The sequence below is a fragment of the Chrysoperla carnea genome, chromosome 4, assembly GCF_905475395.1.
Source record: "Chrysoperla carnea chromosome 4, inChrCarn1.1, whole genome shotgun sequence".
NCBI classification, from domain to species: Eukaryota; Metazoa; Arthropoda; class Insecta; order Neuroptera; family Chrysopidae; genus Chrysoperla; species Chrysoperla carnea.
This window is the reverse complement of record NC_058340.1, coordinates 65421075-65440059: the sequence shown is the minus strand read 5'-3', so window position 1 is coordinate 65440059 and position 18985 is coordinate 65421075. Positions and strand designations below refer to the sequence as shown.

The following is an 18985-nucleotide window of genomic DNA, read 5'->3' as shown; positions in this document are numbered from 1 at the left end:
TCGACCGTTTAGGGGCTGTGATGTCACTGAGAAACACACGGACGCACAGATAAATACTTTAAACTTATAACACTCCTTCTTCAAGGACATCAGATGAGATGAAAAGGATACTTAGAGAGCTATCATTTTTTTGGACAAATTTTTGGAAATATTTTAATTGAAATTGAAATATTTGATTTGAGTTTGTTCTTTTGAATTACTGTTTTGAATTACTTAATGATTTTACCATTTTACTTTTCAAAATGAATTAAGCCAGGTTTATTTGACCATTCATTTCCATGGTAATTATTTATATGTCATGCCTTTTCCAATTTTGAAGATCATCACCAATTTTTTAGATTTTTCGGGTACAAAACTCTAAGCTCGCACATGAACCCTCTCCGTTAAATTACCTTTCAAATGAAACCAAAAAAATTAAAATCGGTTCATCCGTTTAGGCGCTACGATGCCACAGACAGACAAACACACAGACACACACACACATAGCGGTCAAACTTATAACACCTCTTTTTTTAGTTCGGGAGTTTAAAAAATGGTGGAAGAAACGAGAAATTTTAATTTTTTTTAAATTTTATGTTTAAATATTACAGCCTAAGTTTCGAAATAATTAAAATTTATTTCATTTTCATTTTTGTTTCAGAATAATCCAAATTTTCCAAATAGTCAACATCGATTTAATGTAAATGATTGTCGATTTTCATCGAATAACAATAATAAAATCAGTAAGTATTTTCTATATATTAATCTTAATAAATTAATAAATATTTCATTAAATAATTTGTACTTGTGTTTCCTTTATGTTTGTGCTTTTAATGGTTTTTTAATGACTAATATAAATTTAAAAAGATGACATTTTAATGGTCAATAATTAGTTATTTTGTACGATGAAAAATTTTCTATTTTAACTGAAATTTTTGTGAACACTTAGTTTAAGGGTAATAAAATAAGTATAAAAGAAAATATATGTAAAAATTTAGGTTTGACCTCGTTTGAAACGCACATAACTCGCAGAAAGTGAATTAGAAAAGTCTATCTAGAGAACAAATACGAAAAATTGAAGTATATTCAATGATTTGAACAAAATAATCTGAATTATATGAAATCTTCTAATTCAAAATGATAGGTTGATTATTTATGATTTTAAAAATAAAACCGGATGTCCTACTTAAATTTGATCACTAATAAGAAATTTTTGATGAAAATAGTTCGTCAGTAACAAAATGAATTTCATTCATCTCAAAAAGACATTTTTATTATTAATTTTTAATAAAATTAAATCGTTTGCTTATAATTTTTGATATTATGACATCATTTTTAAACTATTTGAGTCCTCTAATTGCACTATGTTATGGCACGCCATTTTACTATTTAATGTCCGAAAAAAAATGATCGTAATAATAATACATTATTATTATGTTAACATCATAATAATAATCATTTTCATTATGTACATAATTTTAATTCAATCATTTTTATTATGTACATAATTTTAATTCAATCATTTTTATTATGTACATAATTTTAATTCATATTAAATAGTAAAACGGCGTGCGCTATATTTCCATTATGTACATAATTTTAATTCAATCATTTTTATTATGTACATAATTTTAATTCTCTATTTCCATTATGTACATAATTTTAATTCAATCATTTTTTTTTAATCTAATTCAAATAAAATTAACTGATTTATTATTATGTATCATCATAATAATAATACATTTTTATTATGATGATAACATAATAAAAATGTATTATTATTATGTATCATCATAATAATAATACATTATTATTATGATGATACATAATAATAATACATTTTTATTATGTTATCATCATAATTTTAATTCTCATCTCTCTTTTCTCATCTTATCTTATATCAATCTCTCTTTTACTAGGATTTTATTTTACAAAATATTAAATATAAAATATAAAATTTCTGATTGAAAAAAAATAATTAATTAATTTTTTTCTCGATAAAAATTAGTCTATTAAATAGTAAAATGGCGTGCCATACTATGTAATACTACACTTCTAATAAAAATATAAATTAACACTTTTTTTGCAACATGTGGCGAAAAAACTTTGTGGGGTTTTTGAACAGAAGAATATTATATAATTAAAGAAAAATATTATATAAAATTTCCCAAAAATTTATTGCAATTTCAAATATTTTCAATTAATAAAATACTTTTAAAATAAAACCTCTTCTTTAATTTTTAATTAGTAGATTATTAGACTTTAAGATTCCACAACTGGTAATCAATAACAATTACTATAAAAATGTCGCCAAAATTTGGTTCAAGCAATTGAATACAAATGAAGTGAATTATTGAATCAATTTTATTAGCTAATTAATATATAGTTTGGTATAATAAATTTATTTTTTATTAAAGCATATTGTTTTGGCAGAAACATAATATATGCAACTATTTATAATAAATATTATTAATTTTGGTGAATATTTCGAGTTGTCTAAAGCAACTTTTAAATATTTCGATGATTTTTTTATTGTGAGACTAAAAGTCTGTAAAGTTTGAAATATAGAATACAAAAAAATTATTCAAATATTTAAATAATGCTCAAGAATATATTTGCATTTATACTTTTCAAATAATAATAATATAAGTGTAAAGCCAGCGTACATTTTTTGAAATTTAATCAACAATTTGTGTGGATATGGTCCTAAGACAAAACGGTGTGTTCGTAGCCCGAAATTTTGAAAATTGCAATTTTGAAAATGCCGGACTATAGGATATTTGTTTTTTTTTGGGTGTCAGATAAAATGCCATTATTAATTTTAAAATTTTCTGAATTTTTATCAATCTGGTGGCGTTGTTACTTTGATGAACATAGATTTTAAAAGCGCGCTTTAAAGCTTTTTTAAGTTAACATTTTTGCATTTTTTGTTAGCTTTAATTGCTTCAGAGACATTTTTCTAGACATCATTCCGAATCCAACGAGGAACCGCTTATATTTTTAAGAGCATTATCTCTATTTTTCTCCATTTTCAATTTGTCAACTAGACTAAACGCTTTTGCTAAGCTCTGTTACGCCAGCGAAAGTACAGAAATCGCATTTAAAATATTCCAAAATTAGGTACTTTTTAGACGCTAATTAGGTACCAAAATCAGAAATTAGATGTTTTGTAATTTATACCACAACTCAATACTCAAAATTGCGTTGGTAGCATTATGTGAGCAACGCAATGAAAATAAAAAAGAAATAATGAATGTTAAGGAAACACAATTAGGTGCTTATTAAGTGCTAAACAGTCAGGATCGTGAAATTGCCTAATTAATAAACGAAAGTCTCGAATTTCGCAAAACAAGGGATCTAAAATCAGGTCTCTCTAAAACTAGGACGAATGCTTAGTTAGATATAAACTAAGCGTAGTAATTAAGTGATAAATAGGTGCTTGCAAGAAATTAAGATGAAAATGATCATAAATAAACGGAAAAAAATTCGGGATACCTGATTTGGGAGAAAAAATAAGCAATATAGAATAAAGTCATAAAATGCTCGTAAACTATTACATAAACAATCAAAATAAAGTGCTTTATAAAAAACAACTCAACGGTTTTCTGTATTTTCTGTTTTGTTTTAATTACGAGTTGATTAGGTTGAGTTTTTCGACAATAAAGGAGTTGGTTGGGCTCTAAAGTTTTTACTCTTTTAGTTTTTTGTTCTAAAATGGGACAGTAATACAAAAAATGCATGTAAAATCCTAACTTGAACTTCCCAATAAAACTTGCGCTAGCTTTATACCTATTATACACGTTTACATATAGTATAGTATTATCCTGTATATATAGTCACAGCAAAAGCATACACATTTCACATATACATTCACATATACATCATCATACATTACACTTTCAATTTTCGATTTTCCATTTTAAACTAATCTACGATTCGCACTGCTGTGCTATATGATAATAAATATATTTATTTATATGTATAGATATATATTAAATTTTAAATAAACTGTTTGGCAAGCTCAATGAACATATATCATATAAATTACTTTACGGCCAACTTACCTTTTTCCTTTGGCTTCTTTGGTTTTTATGTTTGTGTGTTTGTCTTGTATCAAAAGACATTATTATAAGTATTTTACTTTATTTTTTTGTTCCAAAACAGAACATGTTACTTTTTGCAAAATATAATACACACGTTATAGATATAGAAAATTTATAAATAACGCAAATAAATTCAAAAGGGTACATAAATATTTATTTATTATTTTAAAATATCATCAAATATAAATAGTCTGACTCACATCACACACGGATTCCATGGCCGTTAGTATTTGCATAACGTATTCTGATTGTGGGGTGAGATTGAATATATTCAGAATTGAATTTGAAAGATTTGTGTGATTATTTATTATTACAATTCATATTTCTAGTCTTTATTTTATTAAAAAGACACATTTATATCTTCCTCAGAAGTTTATTTCCCTTATCAACCCCCGAACTAAAAAAGGGGTGTTGTAAGTTTGGCCACTATGTGTGTGTGTCTGTCCAAACGGATGAACTGATTTTAATTTTTTTGGTTTCATTTGAAAGGTAATTTAACGGAGAGTTAAATTCTTAGCTATGTTTCAAGTGCGAGCTTAGTTTTGTGTACCCGAAAAAAAACTAAAAAATTGGAGATGATCTTCAAAATCGATTCAGTTTGGAAAAGACATGAAACAAGTTTAACATATAAATAATTACTATGGAAATGAATGGTCAAATAAACCTGGCTCAATTCATTTTGAAAAATGAAATGGTAAAATAATTAAGTAATTCAAAACAACAATTCAAAAGAACAAAGTCAACTCAAATATTTCAATTTCAATTAAAACATTTCCAAAAATTTGTCCCAAAAAACGATATCTCTCTAAGTATCCTTTTCATCTCACCTGATGTCCTTGACATGTGATATTGATTAAGGAAAGAGTGTTATAAGTTCAAAGATTTTATCTGTACATCTATGTGCTTCTCAGTGACATCGTAGCCCTTAAAAGGTCGAACCGACTTGATTGAGAACATTTTATAGCTAAGTTTCAAAAAATCGGCTTACAAGGAATAAATCACATTTGTCGGGGGTTTTTTAAATTTTGTAAATTTCACTTGTTTTTAAAAAAAATTATATTTTAGGTCTTCGGGATGTGTAGTTTTTATTTCACTTCGAATTATATTTAACCTGTAATTTTAATTTTTTAATCATCAATACTTCAATACTATCTAATTTCGATCATTCTAAGGTCATTTGTTAAGCAAAAAAATACAATTTTTATATTTTTAAGTATAATAAACTAAAAATTGTTTAAAACAAAACTTTTTCTTTTAAATTTTGAAATAAACTTTAGTAGCATAAGAATTATATTTTTATATCGATTTTATTTTTAAAATTTTATTTAATTGTCTATAAAAATCCCTCAAAACTAAATCTTTTTCGTCTATGATACATAAATATAAAAATTCATACCGGAAATGTGTTTACCGCACACGCATAAATAACTAAAGCAATACGTTTTAAATAAAATGCTTCATTTCAAATGCAGATCTATTTCAACATGTTTGTACTAAAGGTTAATATAATTTTGTCACGTTCAATATACAATCTTCCTTTGTCGGTATATAATTAGTTAATTAGTCGATAATTTCTAACCATAATATAATATAAAATATATTTCAGACATAATTTCGTGCTCAAAATTAACCTAGCTCTAATAGGTTTCAACAATTTGGAGTCCTGGTCCAGGAATTGAGCACATTAGTGATAGCTAGCGTAAAACTGACATTGCAGCTGAAAAGAATGACCCAAAGTTAGTGGGTTTCAAAAAAAATTCCGAAAAGATCGGATCAAATTTGCCTGTGTTATCAAAAAATCGAATTTTTTAACTTCATGACGTCATCAGAATCCAAAAAATTTAATTTTGCTCTATCACATCCAAATTTTATCCAATTTTGATAGATCAAGTATGTAATCCTACTAAATTTGGGTCATACTTTTCAAGTTTGTGATCAAAATGAACCTTGCTTTAATGAGTTTCAAGAATTTGGAGTAATGGTCGCGGAATTAAGCATATATGTGATAGCTAGCGAAAAATTGAATCACGGCTGAAAAAAATGACTCGAAATTAGTGGTTTTCAAAAAAAATTGATGCATCGAATGACATTTATTAGTTTTTCTCTAAATCTTTACTCATAATAAATCTTTAATCAATATATTTCATGGTATATATCGAAAAATATATTACTAAACTTTGGTATATATCGAAAAATTTTACTCTCAATTTTCGTCTAATTTTCTCAACTTTTAACACCCACAAAATTAGAAACGTAAGTCTCAAATATAATCATGCACTCATTTTTTGGGAACGTCCCTAAAATATAGATTGCTAAATTTTGTTATGATTTGCAGACGACGTAAATGTGTATAAACCGTGTTATCCCACTTTCTGAAATAAGTAAACACAGGAACATAAGATTATTTAAACATATGGTTAATCAAAGAACCACGCCCGATATCCCATATCGTTTAGAATGAGATCAACATCATTTATCTGCAATATTATCACATAATATACATTTGTATAAAAGTGAACAATTTAAAAACAGTTTAACTAATGCGAGAATCGTGTCAAATCTGTTGTTTACAAAACACTTAACGATATGAAAAGAAGATCGTAGATGATACTCAAATATCTTTTACGAAAATAAATTCTTCGCATATTCATTCTCTTCTCATTTTGTTTTTTTGTACCGTTCTATATCTTTTACTACTTCATATTCACACCAATCATTAAAAACAAGCCGTAGTGAATATGACTAAAAGCTAGAAAATAAATTTTACTATAACTTATCAATGAATACAATAAATTACTTAATGAGAAAGTTCTTGTATTAATTGATAAGTTAGTAGTCAAAATTGTTTATAAGGACAAAATGTTGAACCGTGGAACCGATACATAAATATAAACGTATATATGAATGTATCTGCTATAATGACATCGATTATAATGACATATCGGTTATAGTGGCCAATATTCATTGAAATTAATTAATTTAAAATGTGTAAATTTCACTTATAACGACTATCGGTTATAACGACCAAAATTGTTGGTCCCTTCAATGTCGCTATAATCGATTTTGACTTTAGTAAAATTTATTTTCTGAAACTTTATAAGTTATGATGCGCCAGTTTTATCGCGATTTTCGTCGAAAATAAAATAATATTTCATCGAGAAATTAGTTTAAGATTATTTCTTTTACAAACGATTAAATTTAGATAGACATAATTGGCTTTTAATTAATCAAAAAAAGGATTTATTTGACTCAAAAACACGTTTTGATAAACTTAGCAGTTCTTTTAAAAATTTGTAATAGACAGTTCTTTATGGATTTAAAAGAGTTTGAGAAGTTTTCATTGCCAAGTAAATGAGACAGAAGAAAATATGATCAGAATATGAATTGTAGCAAAATATATTTGCTAAAAATATGCTAATATAAATATTTTCATTACTACAATATTATCCCAATTTCTTTTAAGAACCCCTCTCATTTTCCATGATCTAATTTTCCTGTAAATATAATAAAAAATTGCCAACGCAAGAATTAAGACATTTGAAATTGTAAAGATAAAATTTTTTTCGGAGTAAGTACAACCACTTTCTATCATTAAATTAAAAAAAACTATCCATTTAATTTTTATTTCACATAATTTATTGTTTTTAATGACTTTTGCTGTTTTATTTAATATAATCATAAAAAATTTATAGCAAAAAATTATATTTAAAATATAAAAAAAAATTTAATGCGAACGCCACTACATAGCCCGTTCGTGCAGACTAAAAGTCTCTTTACTTATTTAAGTAAAATAAAATAAATAATTTTTTTACTTACTCAAGCCATATTTTAGTCTATTTCACAATTTAAGCCTTTTCTCAGCGTTTTAGGGCTTTTTGTTTACCATCTAACTTGATCCTTAAATTAAGATTGATTCATTATCCAGTTAATTAAAAATTAAAAAGATGAGTTTAATGTCCCAAATTTTATTTCCAATAAACAGTGAGTATGACAATTAATCACACGATAAACGCCGTATACACCCTTCACCATAGCTGGGCCTTGGTAGTCCTGATAAAAAATATGCCAGGAAAACTAAAAAAATAAAGAACAATTATAAATACGTTTTTAAAAAGTATATCCAAATAAAATTTTTATTAGTGAAATTCCAGTACTCATTTTGATTGCTCTAAAGTTTTTATTTTTTTAAATTCTTTCAGATTAATAACGCTAATATATCAAAAAATGTAGTTTCTAATTTTACATTATTTTATAGCTTTTTTTTATATTAAGTTTTTATCTCTTAAAAATGATATAAAAATTGTTGTTTTTATAATGTTTTAATGTTCTCTTAAAAGTGGGTAGATTATTTTCAAAACATTATTTTTATTTTAAATAGTAATTTGAGTCATTTTCAAAAGTATTGTAGTCATTTGAACAATGAAAATTTTTTTAAGGAAATTAAGTATTTGTTTCATGTGTTTAGGTCGTAAAATCTTCTTGACAATGGTAAAAAAACTTTTTTAAATTAATTTCATGTGTTATATTATGTATAAATAGCTCTAAAAAATGCTCAAAGCCTTCCTTGTTTAAGGCTGATCGGACGGTAGGGCAATGTATAGATCAAAATCATTTACAATTTAAATCAATACATTTATATTTGTATCATAATATTTCATACGTTATTAATGTGTACTTTCCGATCAACTTTAAGTTTAACCATCTTTTGACCTTTATGAAGTTTCTTAAAAAGCTCAAAATGGAAAGAAAATTATTAAAAATTAAGCTCGCGAATTAAATAATTATAAATACAAACAATGAAAAAAAAGATTTATTTCTAAATGATATGTGATGTTTTAACAGTAATGTAATAAGGGTTGTCTATATTTATATTTGTATCATAATTAAATAAAATCGTGTTGCTGGAGAGAAGCTCATGGATTTTATAACCTTGTTAAGTAACCTTAGTTAATTTTCTCAAGCGTGAGTAATTTACGTTTTTTAAATATTTCCTGTTAATAATATAATAATTTTTCAAATTTTTATCTATGTCTATTTGTATTTTGTGCGTACGGAGGAACTGACCGTAACGGTTAATAGCTATCTGCTACGGGGAGAAAGTTCATGGGGTTTATAATAAATATTCCACAAAAATTATTAAAATATTCCACAAAAAAATATTACTAATTTGAATCATTAATAAAAATACATAGATATTTAGACTAAATCTAGATCGATAAATTTAAAATGCTCATAACGCGAGTGCTGACGGGTTAATACAAATGCATATGGTACTCTCAAAGATACGAAGAAAGAGAAAACTAATCCATTATATATTCATTATTTAATTAACCCCCGAAAAAAGGGGTGTTATGAGTTTGACCGCTATGTGTGTGTGCCTGTGTGTTTGTCTGTCTGTGGCATCGTAGCGCATAAACGGATGAACAGATTTTGAATTTTTTGGTTTCATTTGAAAGGTAATTTAACGGTGAGTATACTTATCCATTCAAGTGCGAGATTAGTGTTCCGTACCCAAAAACACTTAAAGATTGGCGATGATCTTAAAAATCGATTCAATTTGGAAAAGGCATGACATATAATTTTAACATATAAATAATTACTATTGAAATGAATGGTTAAATAAACCTGGCTCCATTCATTTCGAAAAGTGAAATGGTAAAATAATTAAGTAATTCAAAACAATATTTCAAAAGAACTAAGTCAAGTCAAATATTTCAATTTCAATTAAAATATTTCCAAAAATTTGTCCCAAAAAATGATAGCTCTCTAAGTATCCTTTTCATCTCATCTAATGTACTTGACCATCACTTTGATATTGATTTAAGAAGGAGTGTTATAAGTTTGAGTGTTTCTCAGTGACATCGTAGCCCCTAAAGGGTCGAACCGACTTGATTGAGAACATTTTACAGCTAAATTTCCAAAAATTGATTTACAAAAAATAAATTGCATTTATCGAAGGTTTTTTTAAATTTTGTAAATTTCATTTGTATCATTTGTTAGCTATCTAAGCTTTAATATGAACATCCATGGTGATAAAATTTAAAGTGAGCATATTATTGTTTTATTCGAATGTGTAACATTTACGACCAAAAAAATTTCAAGTATATAGTAACTTTGTATCTAAATAAATATGTCACTTGTGATGGATTCTATAAATAAGTATCGAGTTACGTCTTTTAGTCTTGTACACTTATTATATATACACACAAACTCATACATAAATACTCTGAAAACAAATTAATGACTGTAATTACATAAAATATGAAAGAACGTTATATTACCGGATATGATTTAACAAATAAGCTATGAATTTATAATATAAATCAAATTTTTATTTTAAGTTTTTTTATTTTTTGTAATGTACTAAGGAAATATTACAAGAATTTTGATTTTCGATTTTTTTAAATGTAAAATTCTTAACATATTTTATCATTTAAAAAAATTTTCTTTAAATATCAATTTTATTTTTGTATTGGAAATAATTCTAGAATTGTAAAATATAGAGTTTTCCTCAAAGTTTGACACTGAACATAGAAATTATAATATGTATTCAATAGGATTACAAGAAATATAATATTTACCCCTTTTTTTATCCATGACCAATTTTTTTGAAACTAAAACTTTCGAACAAATTACAATGATTGTCTCAAGTTTAGGAACGGTCAAGAGAAATAATTTTTGCCTGAACGGTTGAGACCCAGGATTGAGAAACAATTTTTAAAAATGGTGGAAGCGTAGATAAGTTTATTTAACATATCTATTTATCACAAAATTGAATGTTCCATGCGCTTCCACCATTTTATTTCATTTAAAGATCATAATTCTTTTCCATAGCAAGTGTTGGGGATCACTGTCATATAATGGATATCTTAAGATATTTAAAACATGAACGATGATATTTGTCGACAAATTTAGCCTATTTTTATTTCACAGACTCAGAATAATGTTTGCTGTGAGATCCCGAAGTTGCAGAAAAACAAAGTAGGAGAGTTTAAAGAAGAAAATTTCATATTTTACATGAATCGAAATACGTTTCTTGAAAAATTGATTATTGTCATATTTCTTCTTAGCTCAAACTTTAGAAATATCATTTTCCACTAAGTGAGATTGAAATGGTAAACTAATGTAAATTGACATAGGCATGAAGAAAATAATGTTTAAACAAATTAATTATTAATAATAAAACAAGTTTTGTTTACACTTAATTAAATATCTAATTACAAAAAAAGATTGTTAAGACATTATCTGTATAATTTAACTTTTTACTACCGGATTTTTTTATAATAATTCTAATCCTTGAGTAAAAACCCATATTTTCTTACTTTAAACTTGAGATGTTTAGGAAAAATTACGAAAATACTGATTAAAGCACTTAGATTGTTTTGGAGAATGAGTATTTCGATTTGGAATATGTGAGGTCTAACAATTTTTCGATATTTCGAATACAACTCATATCAAAAGGAAGATTTTTTAAACATATTCAATTACGTTGTGAAAGATACTTTAAAAAAATAAATTATATATTTACATATATATTTTTAAATAGGTTGTGTTAGATCTAAAAAAACATATCATTAGATTAACTGTAACGAATATACAGGGTGTTCCAACAAAATATATACACTTTTCAAAATCCAAAATAAGCCATACATAGAAAGGTTCGAATTTTTTGGGTATTTTAACCCAGGCAGAGTTGCCAAAATGCTGACTGATGGAATCGAAAACGCACCTAATTGTTGTAATTGGAATTAGGGCTCATTCATTTCCCATGGCTGCTTGCTACTCATTGATTTATAATTGCTCTTGTGCTATAAACATTTTACTTGAAAAGCCAAAATTCATGAGCCATAAATTTATCCAGAAGATTATTGAAACTTCTAGATAACTAAACTAACCTTGCTTCTCGTGGTGTCGGTAGATGATTGTGGTCTTGCGTAACTGCTCTTGTAGATATTTTAAGCAATTCTTTCAAACTTATCTTACAAACAAGTAACATTGAGTGGACCAGCTGTTGAAAAATAGGTCGGTACTTAAATTTTTATAGGCTACTTAGATAATTCGCATTTACGTTTACTTCGAAAAAAAAAAACTATCTGCCTTTCTTTTGCTAAGCAAATTGAATCTTGACGCCATTTGTTCTACCGATAAAAGATGCAACAAAATTTATAAATTTTTGCCTATTCTAGGGTGAGGCCGATTTTTAAGCAAAAGTCTATGTATAATATCCAATTTTCCCCTTTTTCGAATTCGTTTTAAAAACTAAGAAGCCCATGCACGATTTATCAAACAGTTTTTTACTGATATAAATGGCGATCAAATGTAAGAAAACTAATTTAAAATTGTTATATTTCTAAATAAGCATGAATGAAAACTACCGGAAGAAAATAATTAATGTGAGTGGCATCTAGACCAGAGTTTCGACCAATTTTTCAGGCTGGAGACCTGTCTATATATACATTTTTTCTTGGGACACTGTGTACACACATTAAAAAGAATTTATTTAAAGTGTTTGTTATTCGGAGTGTTTCTGTGTTCGTCTTAGTATATTCGACATAACTTTAAGAGATGATCATGCTTCATTTAAAAAGGTGTTTTACAAAACTAAAAATATATGGTTCATTTATAATAAATATAAGCCTACTCAATAAAATGCAATATTTCTTAAATGTTTCTTTTTTTTTTTTGAATGTTGATTCTGCTTTGAAATATATATTTTTATTTATTTATTTCCTTGACAATTTTTTATTTTTTGAAAAATTACATGGAGGTAGTTTTTATTTTTTAATTTGAAATAATTATTTTCATTCAATAACACAAACCAAAACAGATTATGACATATTTGTTAAACATAGAAATTTTTATGTGATTATTCATCAAAATTTTGTTTATTAAATTACGTTTATTATGTTCGTTGTTTATCGGTAATTTCCTGTTAATTTTTCTCGAAATCAGAACATGTATATACAGACAAATTCACCAGAACCTTTAAGACGTTCGACTGTAAGTGACGTTTCAAATTTCCAGGGTGGATTCTGTTAGAACTTGGGAAAATTAGACAAAACTTAAGAGTAATATTTTTTGATACATACTATAGTTTTTGAAATGTTGATGCCTAAAGATTTAGAGAAAATCACTTATAGAAGAAATAACACACAAATGCATGAAATTTTATCACTTTAAATGTATTTAATGGAAAAACGAGTGCCGCTTGTTATAATTTTCTTTATAGGAAAATATTTATATTGCTTTTAACTAATAATTAATAGTTTTCCAAATTAATCTTAAGAAAATTAGCCTTGTTACATAATAACGCATACCTTTAAAAACACTTTTTTTACCTGTTAAAAACGCAAAATTTAACAGTTCAAATCTATAAATTTAACACAGTAAGGAGCTATCTGATTACACAATTTAATCCTAAGAAAACGTGATTTATTTGTCCTTCCCGAGGATCGTCTTTTAGCTAAACTTTTAAGTTAAAAAATTTCTTGAATCAAGATCGCCTTTGTTCATTGCCAGATATCCGTTTAAATTACAGGAAAAATAGGTTTTTTACCGTCAAAACGCTACCTGAAAATCGCTATTGTTTAATATGGTGAATTTAAAATGGTGGAAAAGGCAATAAAATTTTATTTTTTATTAAAAAAACTTGCATACTTTTCGATTAACTATCGAAATATAAAAAGTTTACTACTTTTGAAATAAATTTTTTTTTATTTTGCTCATATATTCTTAATATAAGTATTCAGGAAAATTATTTCAGTTATTTTTCGCATTAATAAATATTAAAAAAAAAAAATATTTTAAAAAAAATCGATATTTAAAAAAAAAAAAAAACCACTCTTACTTCTTAAGAATTGCTTAGCCCAAAGATATGAAAATGAAAATTCCATTGTAATTACATTAAAAAAAATTTGTAAGACAATTCTATCAATATTTTTCTTGCGGGTAATAAATAACTTCTTAAGAATTGCTTAGCCCAAAGATACGGAAATGGAAATTCTACTGTAATTATATTAAATTTTCCCCGACAATTTTTTATAAAACTGGTTTAAAATAACAAAACAAGAATGTACTTTTCCTTTTTTTGTAAATTGTTAAAAGATTAAAAGCTTGAAAAACAATATTTTTTAAAATTGTTAATGTTTTATTGTTTCAGATGCTGAAAGTAACAACAATACATCAAGTCTTGATTGTCTTACACTTATTGTACAAAGTATTACAAACCAACAGAAAAAACAACAATTTCATGACATACAACAAAAATTACAAGAATTGTAAAAATTCAAAAATAGATTTTTGTCTATTTTGATTAAAATAACAAATAATTATATTGTAATTTATATTATATTTAATAAAAAACAAATTATTCTAGTTTTTAAAATAAAAAGTAATGCGTATTATTTAACCAGCTTTCAGCCCAAATAGGGAGGGGTCAAAATAGGGATTTTTGATCTAAAAAGGAGCAAATCATGAATTATTGGATTAAATTTTCGTCAATTCAACAGTTTTTTTACAGAAGCACGTACTAAGTCAACTAAATCAATGGTAAACAGGTCTAGGGGAGGAGCCTGACCTACACTTGCTTCGGTCCATCAACATTTCTTAGCAATACAAGCCCAGATTCAAGCCGAAATATTGAGGTAAATCTTCAGTCCAACATACTCTGATGCAGAAAAACATGTTAAGAAGAAACCATTTTCAAATTGGTTTTGCAAAAACGACGTTTAGACAAACGCCTTAAAAAATTTCAAAAAGTCGAGAAGAATTGTTTGTTTCCAATTTAGTTGAATTTCTGGAATACTTTTGACCAAGAAAATACTAAAATTTGTTCCATTTGACGATTGGACAAGTAGTTTCTTAAATATCGCCTAAAATCTTATGCGAGAGGTGATAATACGGACAATTTCTTCAATTAATTTCTTAGAAGCTTGTCGTTTAATCGTAAAATCAATCAGAGCTTTGTGTGTTTGGATACCTGTGTGTTACTTAGGCTTAGACTTAGGTAGCTACGACCCAAAAAATGTAAAAATTCAGTTCATTAGAATATTAGATGCCTTAAGCTTTAAGTTAAATAAAAGCTTTTTGTGCGAAGTTTTAGGCGATATCTCAAAAATTACTTACTCAAACGAAAAAAAGAAGAAGTATTTTTGGCGATTTTCCCATTTTTTTCCACTTAAGAGATATATTCGCCATATGAAAGTTTTGAAATTCCCCATTTGAAAGTTCTCATTAATTCGTGTCTAGCTTATAGAGGTACAAGGTCTGTCTAACATAAAAAGGTCATTATTCAAAATATTTAGAATATCAGGGTAGGAAAAACGACTGTTACTTACAAAAATATAGAAATTGGATCTTCTGGCTCCACACATGAACCGAGGTGAAAAAGCTGGCAAAATTTTATAAAAGTGGAAAAATTAAATTAATCTTTATCCTCAAAGTGAAAAAAATATATGATGCTCAATGAGGACTGCCCATTTAGTTCTGTGTTTAAGGTGGCCTTGATTGTTAAAATTAATTGATTTTATGATTATTTTTAAATTTTTTAACATTTTGTACTTATTATTGATATTCACTCAATAATTTTGGCAATTTACATCCAACAGTGACCACTTTATAATTTTTAGGAAATTTATCAGCATATTCTTTTATTTTAAACTCACTAAACTCACTAGAACATAAGTCCTCACAGCCCCATTTATTTGCAATTAATTTGGAATATTGAGACGAACAAACCGCCCGAAATGCATATCGATCTACATTATCCAAAACATCTTGACGATCTTCTGGTAAAACTGCTCTATTTTTCTGCAAAACTGATTTTATAGCAAATCCAACTAATTTTTTACCAAAATCTTTACGACGAAAATCTTCATGCGTTACCAAACAACAACATTCAATAACATAATCGACATCAAAACGCTCGTAAATATTAACTTGGGTACCAGATGCATCAATAAATTGTAGTATCGCTTTGGCTAATTCATCTTCACAATGTTTGGCAGCAAACTCACCAAAAAATGTTTGATTATTATGTTTTGGCTGAAATTCAATTTAGATTTTAGAAAAAAAAACATTTTTTTATATTGCAACTGGGCATTAATGAAAGCATGACACAAAAATTGTAAAAGGTTCGGGACGTACTGTGTTATAGCCCTCACTTATCCTCCCTTTTGTTCACAATTTTATGGATTTCAATTTGTTTGAAACTTTCTACAGGTGAAATAATTTTAAGCTGTTGTGGAATTATTGTAAGTGAGAATATTTCTTAAAGCTTTTCGACTTTTCTAACTTGGATATAAAGTATCTACTCGTCATTTTTTACCCGTAATGTGAAACATATAGCAGCAATATATCGATTTGAAGATTTCTCAATAACCGCCACAGACATTTTTTCGCCGACCATCATTGTTAACATCTTTGCAAAATCCATTACAAATACAGGTTTTTCCAATGCCCCAACACTTTTACACATTGTTTCTGATGTAAAAAAATGTTCGCTTAGAAATACCAAAATTTCAGCAAGATTTTTTTCATTTATTTGTACGATATCGAATAAGCCTAGAATTGAAAAAATAAAATAAGAAAAATCCAATATAAAACCAAACAAATTTAATCGAGAAGGTTTTGTTGATTTTGTCTTTCAGTTTTTTAAGGTAGGCAACTTTAATTACGTAAATGTCAAGAAAGAGAGTTGAATAACTTTGAATATTAAAATGAAACGAGAAATTTAATCGTGAAAGTTTTGTTGATTTTGTCTTTCAGTTTTTTTGGGGTAGGCAACTTTAATTACGTAAATGTCAAGGAAGAGAGAGTTGAATAAATTTGAATATTAAAATGAAACGAGTATTAAAAATAAAACTCAAAATTTCAGTTTTTCTGAAACCTTTTTTCAAAGACTTTTTAGTTTATTCGTTGTTTCGGAATATTTTGATTAGGATAATCGGAGAAACGTTCTTTCATAAGTGTGCGCAGTTGCAATCTAATCCGACATTTTGAAATGTGTAAAAATCACGTCCAAAGATTCTGTTACATAATCCATAACTACGCTAAAAAAAGCGTGGTAAAAAATAGTATGACTCTCGATACTGCAAACCTACCTTATACGATCATTTAATGTTGCATGCCAGCTTTGCATAAGATTAATAAATAATTAAATTGTTGTTTTGCATGTTCATAGAATAATTGTCATTGATTAAGTACTTTATTAAGTAATGATTATATTCATGTACCTAAGTCGTAGCTCATTTGCATAGAACAAACTTTCGGAAAATTTGTTATTGAATATATAATTATAATTTATTTTAAATATATGGATTTTCTCTTAAGAGGTTTTTAAGTTTTTTATTTTTTACTTGGCTTTACGAGTATAAAAATTAATTGTTTTTACATCTAATGGCCCTTTGGGGCGAAGAAAAAAGAAAAACCATTTTACAAACAATTGTATTTAAAAAAGCATTCATCTTTTTTAGTTTATTTCTTGTAAATTTAAATAAAATATTTGTGATTATTAAGTTAATTTTTTTAATTTCAGATTTACCTTAAAAATTTAAAATAAATATTTTGAATTTAAGTCAAAAAACATTTGCTTGTAATATTGATTTAAGTTCAAAATATCAAAAATAAATCGATTGTTGAAAATTGCAATGATTTTTATTTTTATAAAAAGTTTAATATTTAAAAAATAATTCTAAAAACCATTTACCATCACTTACCATCATCAGAAGTTTGTAAAACAACATGTTCGGAACTCATTTTTAAAATTAAAAATATTTTACAATTGACCAAACAATATCGGAAGTTTAATGCAGTGCTGTGGAGATTACAAGAAAAACTAAGTTACATGAAGATTAAAGATATATATGATTGGGAAAAAGACAATTGTTAGAAGGTTAACCTTCATTTTGTAAACACGTAATTATTTATAATATTAGTGAAAAAAAATAAAATAAAATAAAAATTATTGAGTACAATTACAGTCAAGGAAATTATAAATTTTTTTTTAGTATCCTTTATTTATGAGTGCACATGTAATTCAACATTAGGATTATTAGGAGAACATTAACAAATATTTATTTATTTATTATCGTAACTAAAAGTTTAAATTTTACTATGCTTATTCGAATAATTCCTTTCTGTTGAAAATCAGCCCTATTTCTAGACTAGATATTCAATTTTTTTTGTAACCTGGACTCATTGTAGTGACCAATCAGAACATAGCCGTTGTGGCCGGGTATAACTTATCCGCACACTCTTCACAGACGTGCAAACTAGACCGTATAAATAATCGTGCAAACCCCACCCACTAAAATTTTCAGAATTGATTTAGACTTAGTCCATTAAAAATTGCCTTGGTGCTCGTACATCCTTTGTCGCTCTTGATAGGCTCGTCCGTAAGAATCATTCAAAGGAGAGAGGTCGTTGCCAAGCGTTTAATAAATTCATCGAATATTGTTTAATAACAATAATGCTTTTATATTCTTGAAAATTTTTTCCCTTCTTGAACTGTACTTCGAATATTTTAATATTATAATTAATTTAAAATAAATCCTTAGGGCTATTAGTAAATCAATAAATAGGGAAAAATTAATTAAAATTCAATTAATATAAATGATTCATTATGCGTGTGCAGTAGAAAAAAATGTCAACATGTTATAAAATAGTGTCCGATCTATCTGTGAATTTGGCACCCTTATACATTATCTATCTCTTACTAATAAAAAAAATATATATCGGGTGCTAAATGTATAATAAAAAAAAAAAAAAAAACCGTGGAGGCTGTGAGCCAATTGGAATCACACTAAAATAACATTTTTCAGTTTGTTTCTATGGAAAATTACTTTTAATTAGACAAAAAATTTATCATTCTGGATGTTATTTTATCATTTCTCCTTGCGGTGGCG

At 26.5% G+C, this 18985-nt stretch overlaps 2 protein-coding genes across 2 annotated transcripts in view; one reads left to right on the top strand and one right to left on the bottom strand.

The window, feature by feature from the left end:
- LOC123298529 (transcription factor SUM-1) overlaps positions 1-14399 on the top strand; it is a 41000-nt gene extending 26601 nt beyond the window's left edge. The window contains exons 3-4 of the mRNA XM_044880559.1: positions 641-722; positions 14242-14399. Coding sequence (XP_044736494.1) covers positions 641-722; positions 14242-14363 — 204 coding nt within the window. The 3' untranslated portion in view covers positions 14364-14399. The remainder of the gene's footprint in view (positions 1-640; positions 723-14241) is intronic.
- Positions 14400-14483: 84 nt separating this feature from the next.
- Positions 14484-17919, bottom strand: LOC123298530. The gene is made up of 3 exons (XM_044880560.1): positions 17798-17919; positions 16408-16643; positions 14484-16124 (listed from the first exon to the last, which is right to left on the bottom strand). The coding sequence occupies exons 1-3, from the start codon at positions 17835-17837 to the stop codon at positions 15645-15647; spliced, it is 756 nt and encodes a 251-aa protein (XP_044736495.1). The 5' UTR covers positions 17838-17919; the 3' UTR covers positions 14484-15644.
- Between the last annotated feature and the right edge of the window lie 1066 nt (positions 17920-18985).

Coding starts and splice junctions, on each gene's coding strand:
- LOC123298530 (XM_044880560.1), bottom strand. CDS start 17,837: ATGAGTTCCGAACATGTTGTTTTACAAACTTCTGATGATG. Junction 16,644..17,797: donor TTTACAAACTTCTGATGATG/GTAAGTGATGGT, acceptor TTTCAATTCTAG/GCTTATTCGATATCGTACAA. Junction 16,125..16,407: donor CTATATGTTTCACATTACGG/GTAAAAAATGAC, acceptor ATTGAATTTCAG/CCAAAACATAATAATCAAAC.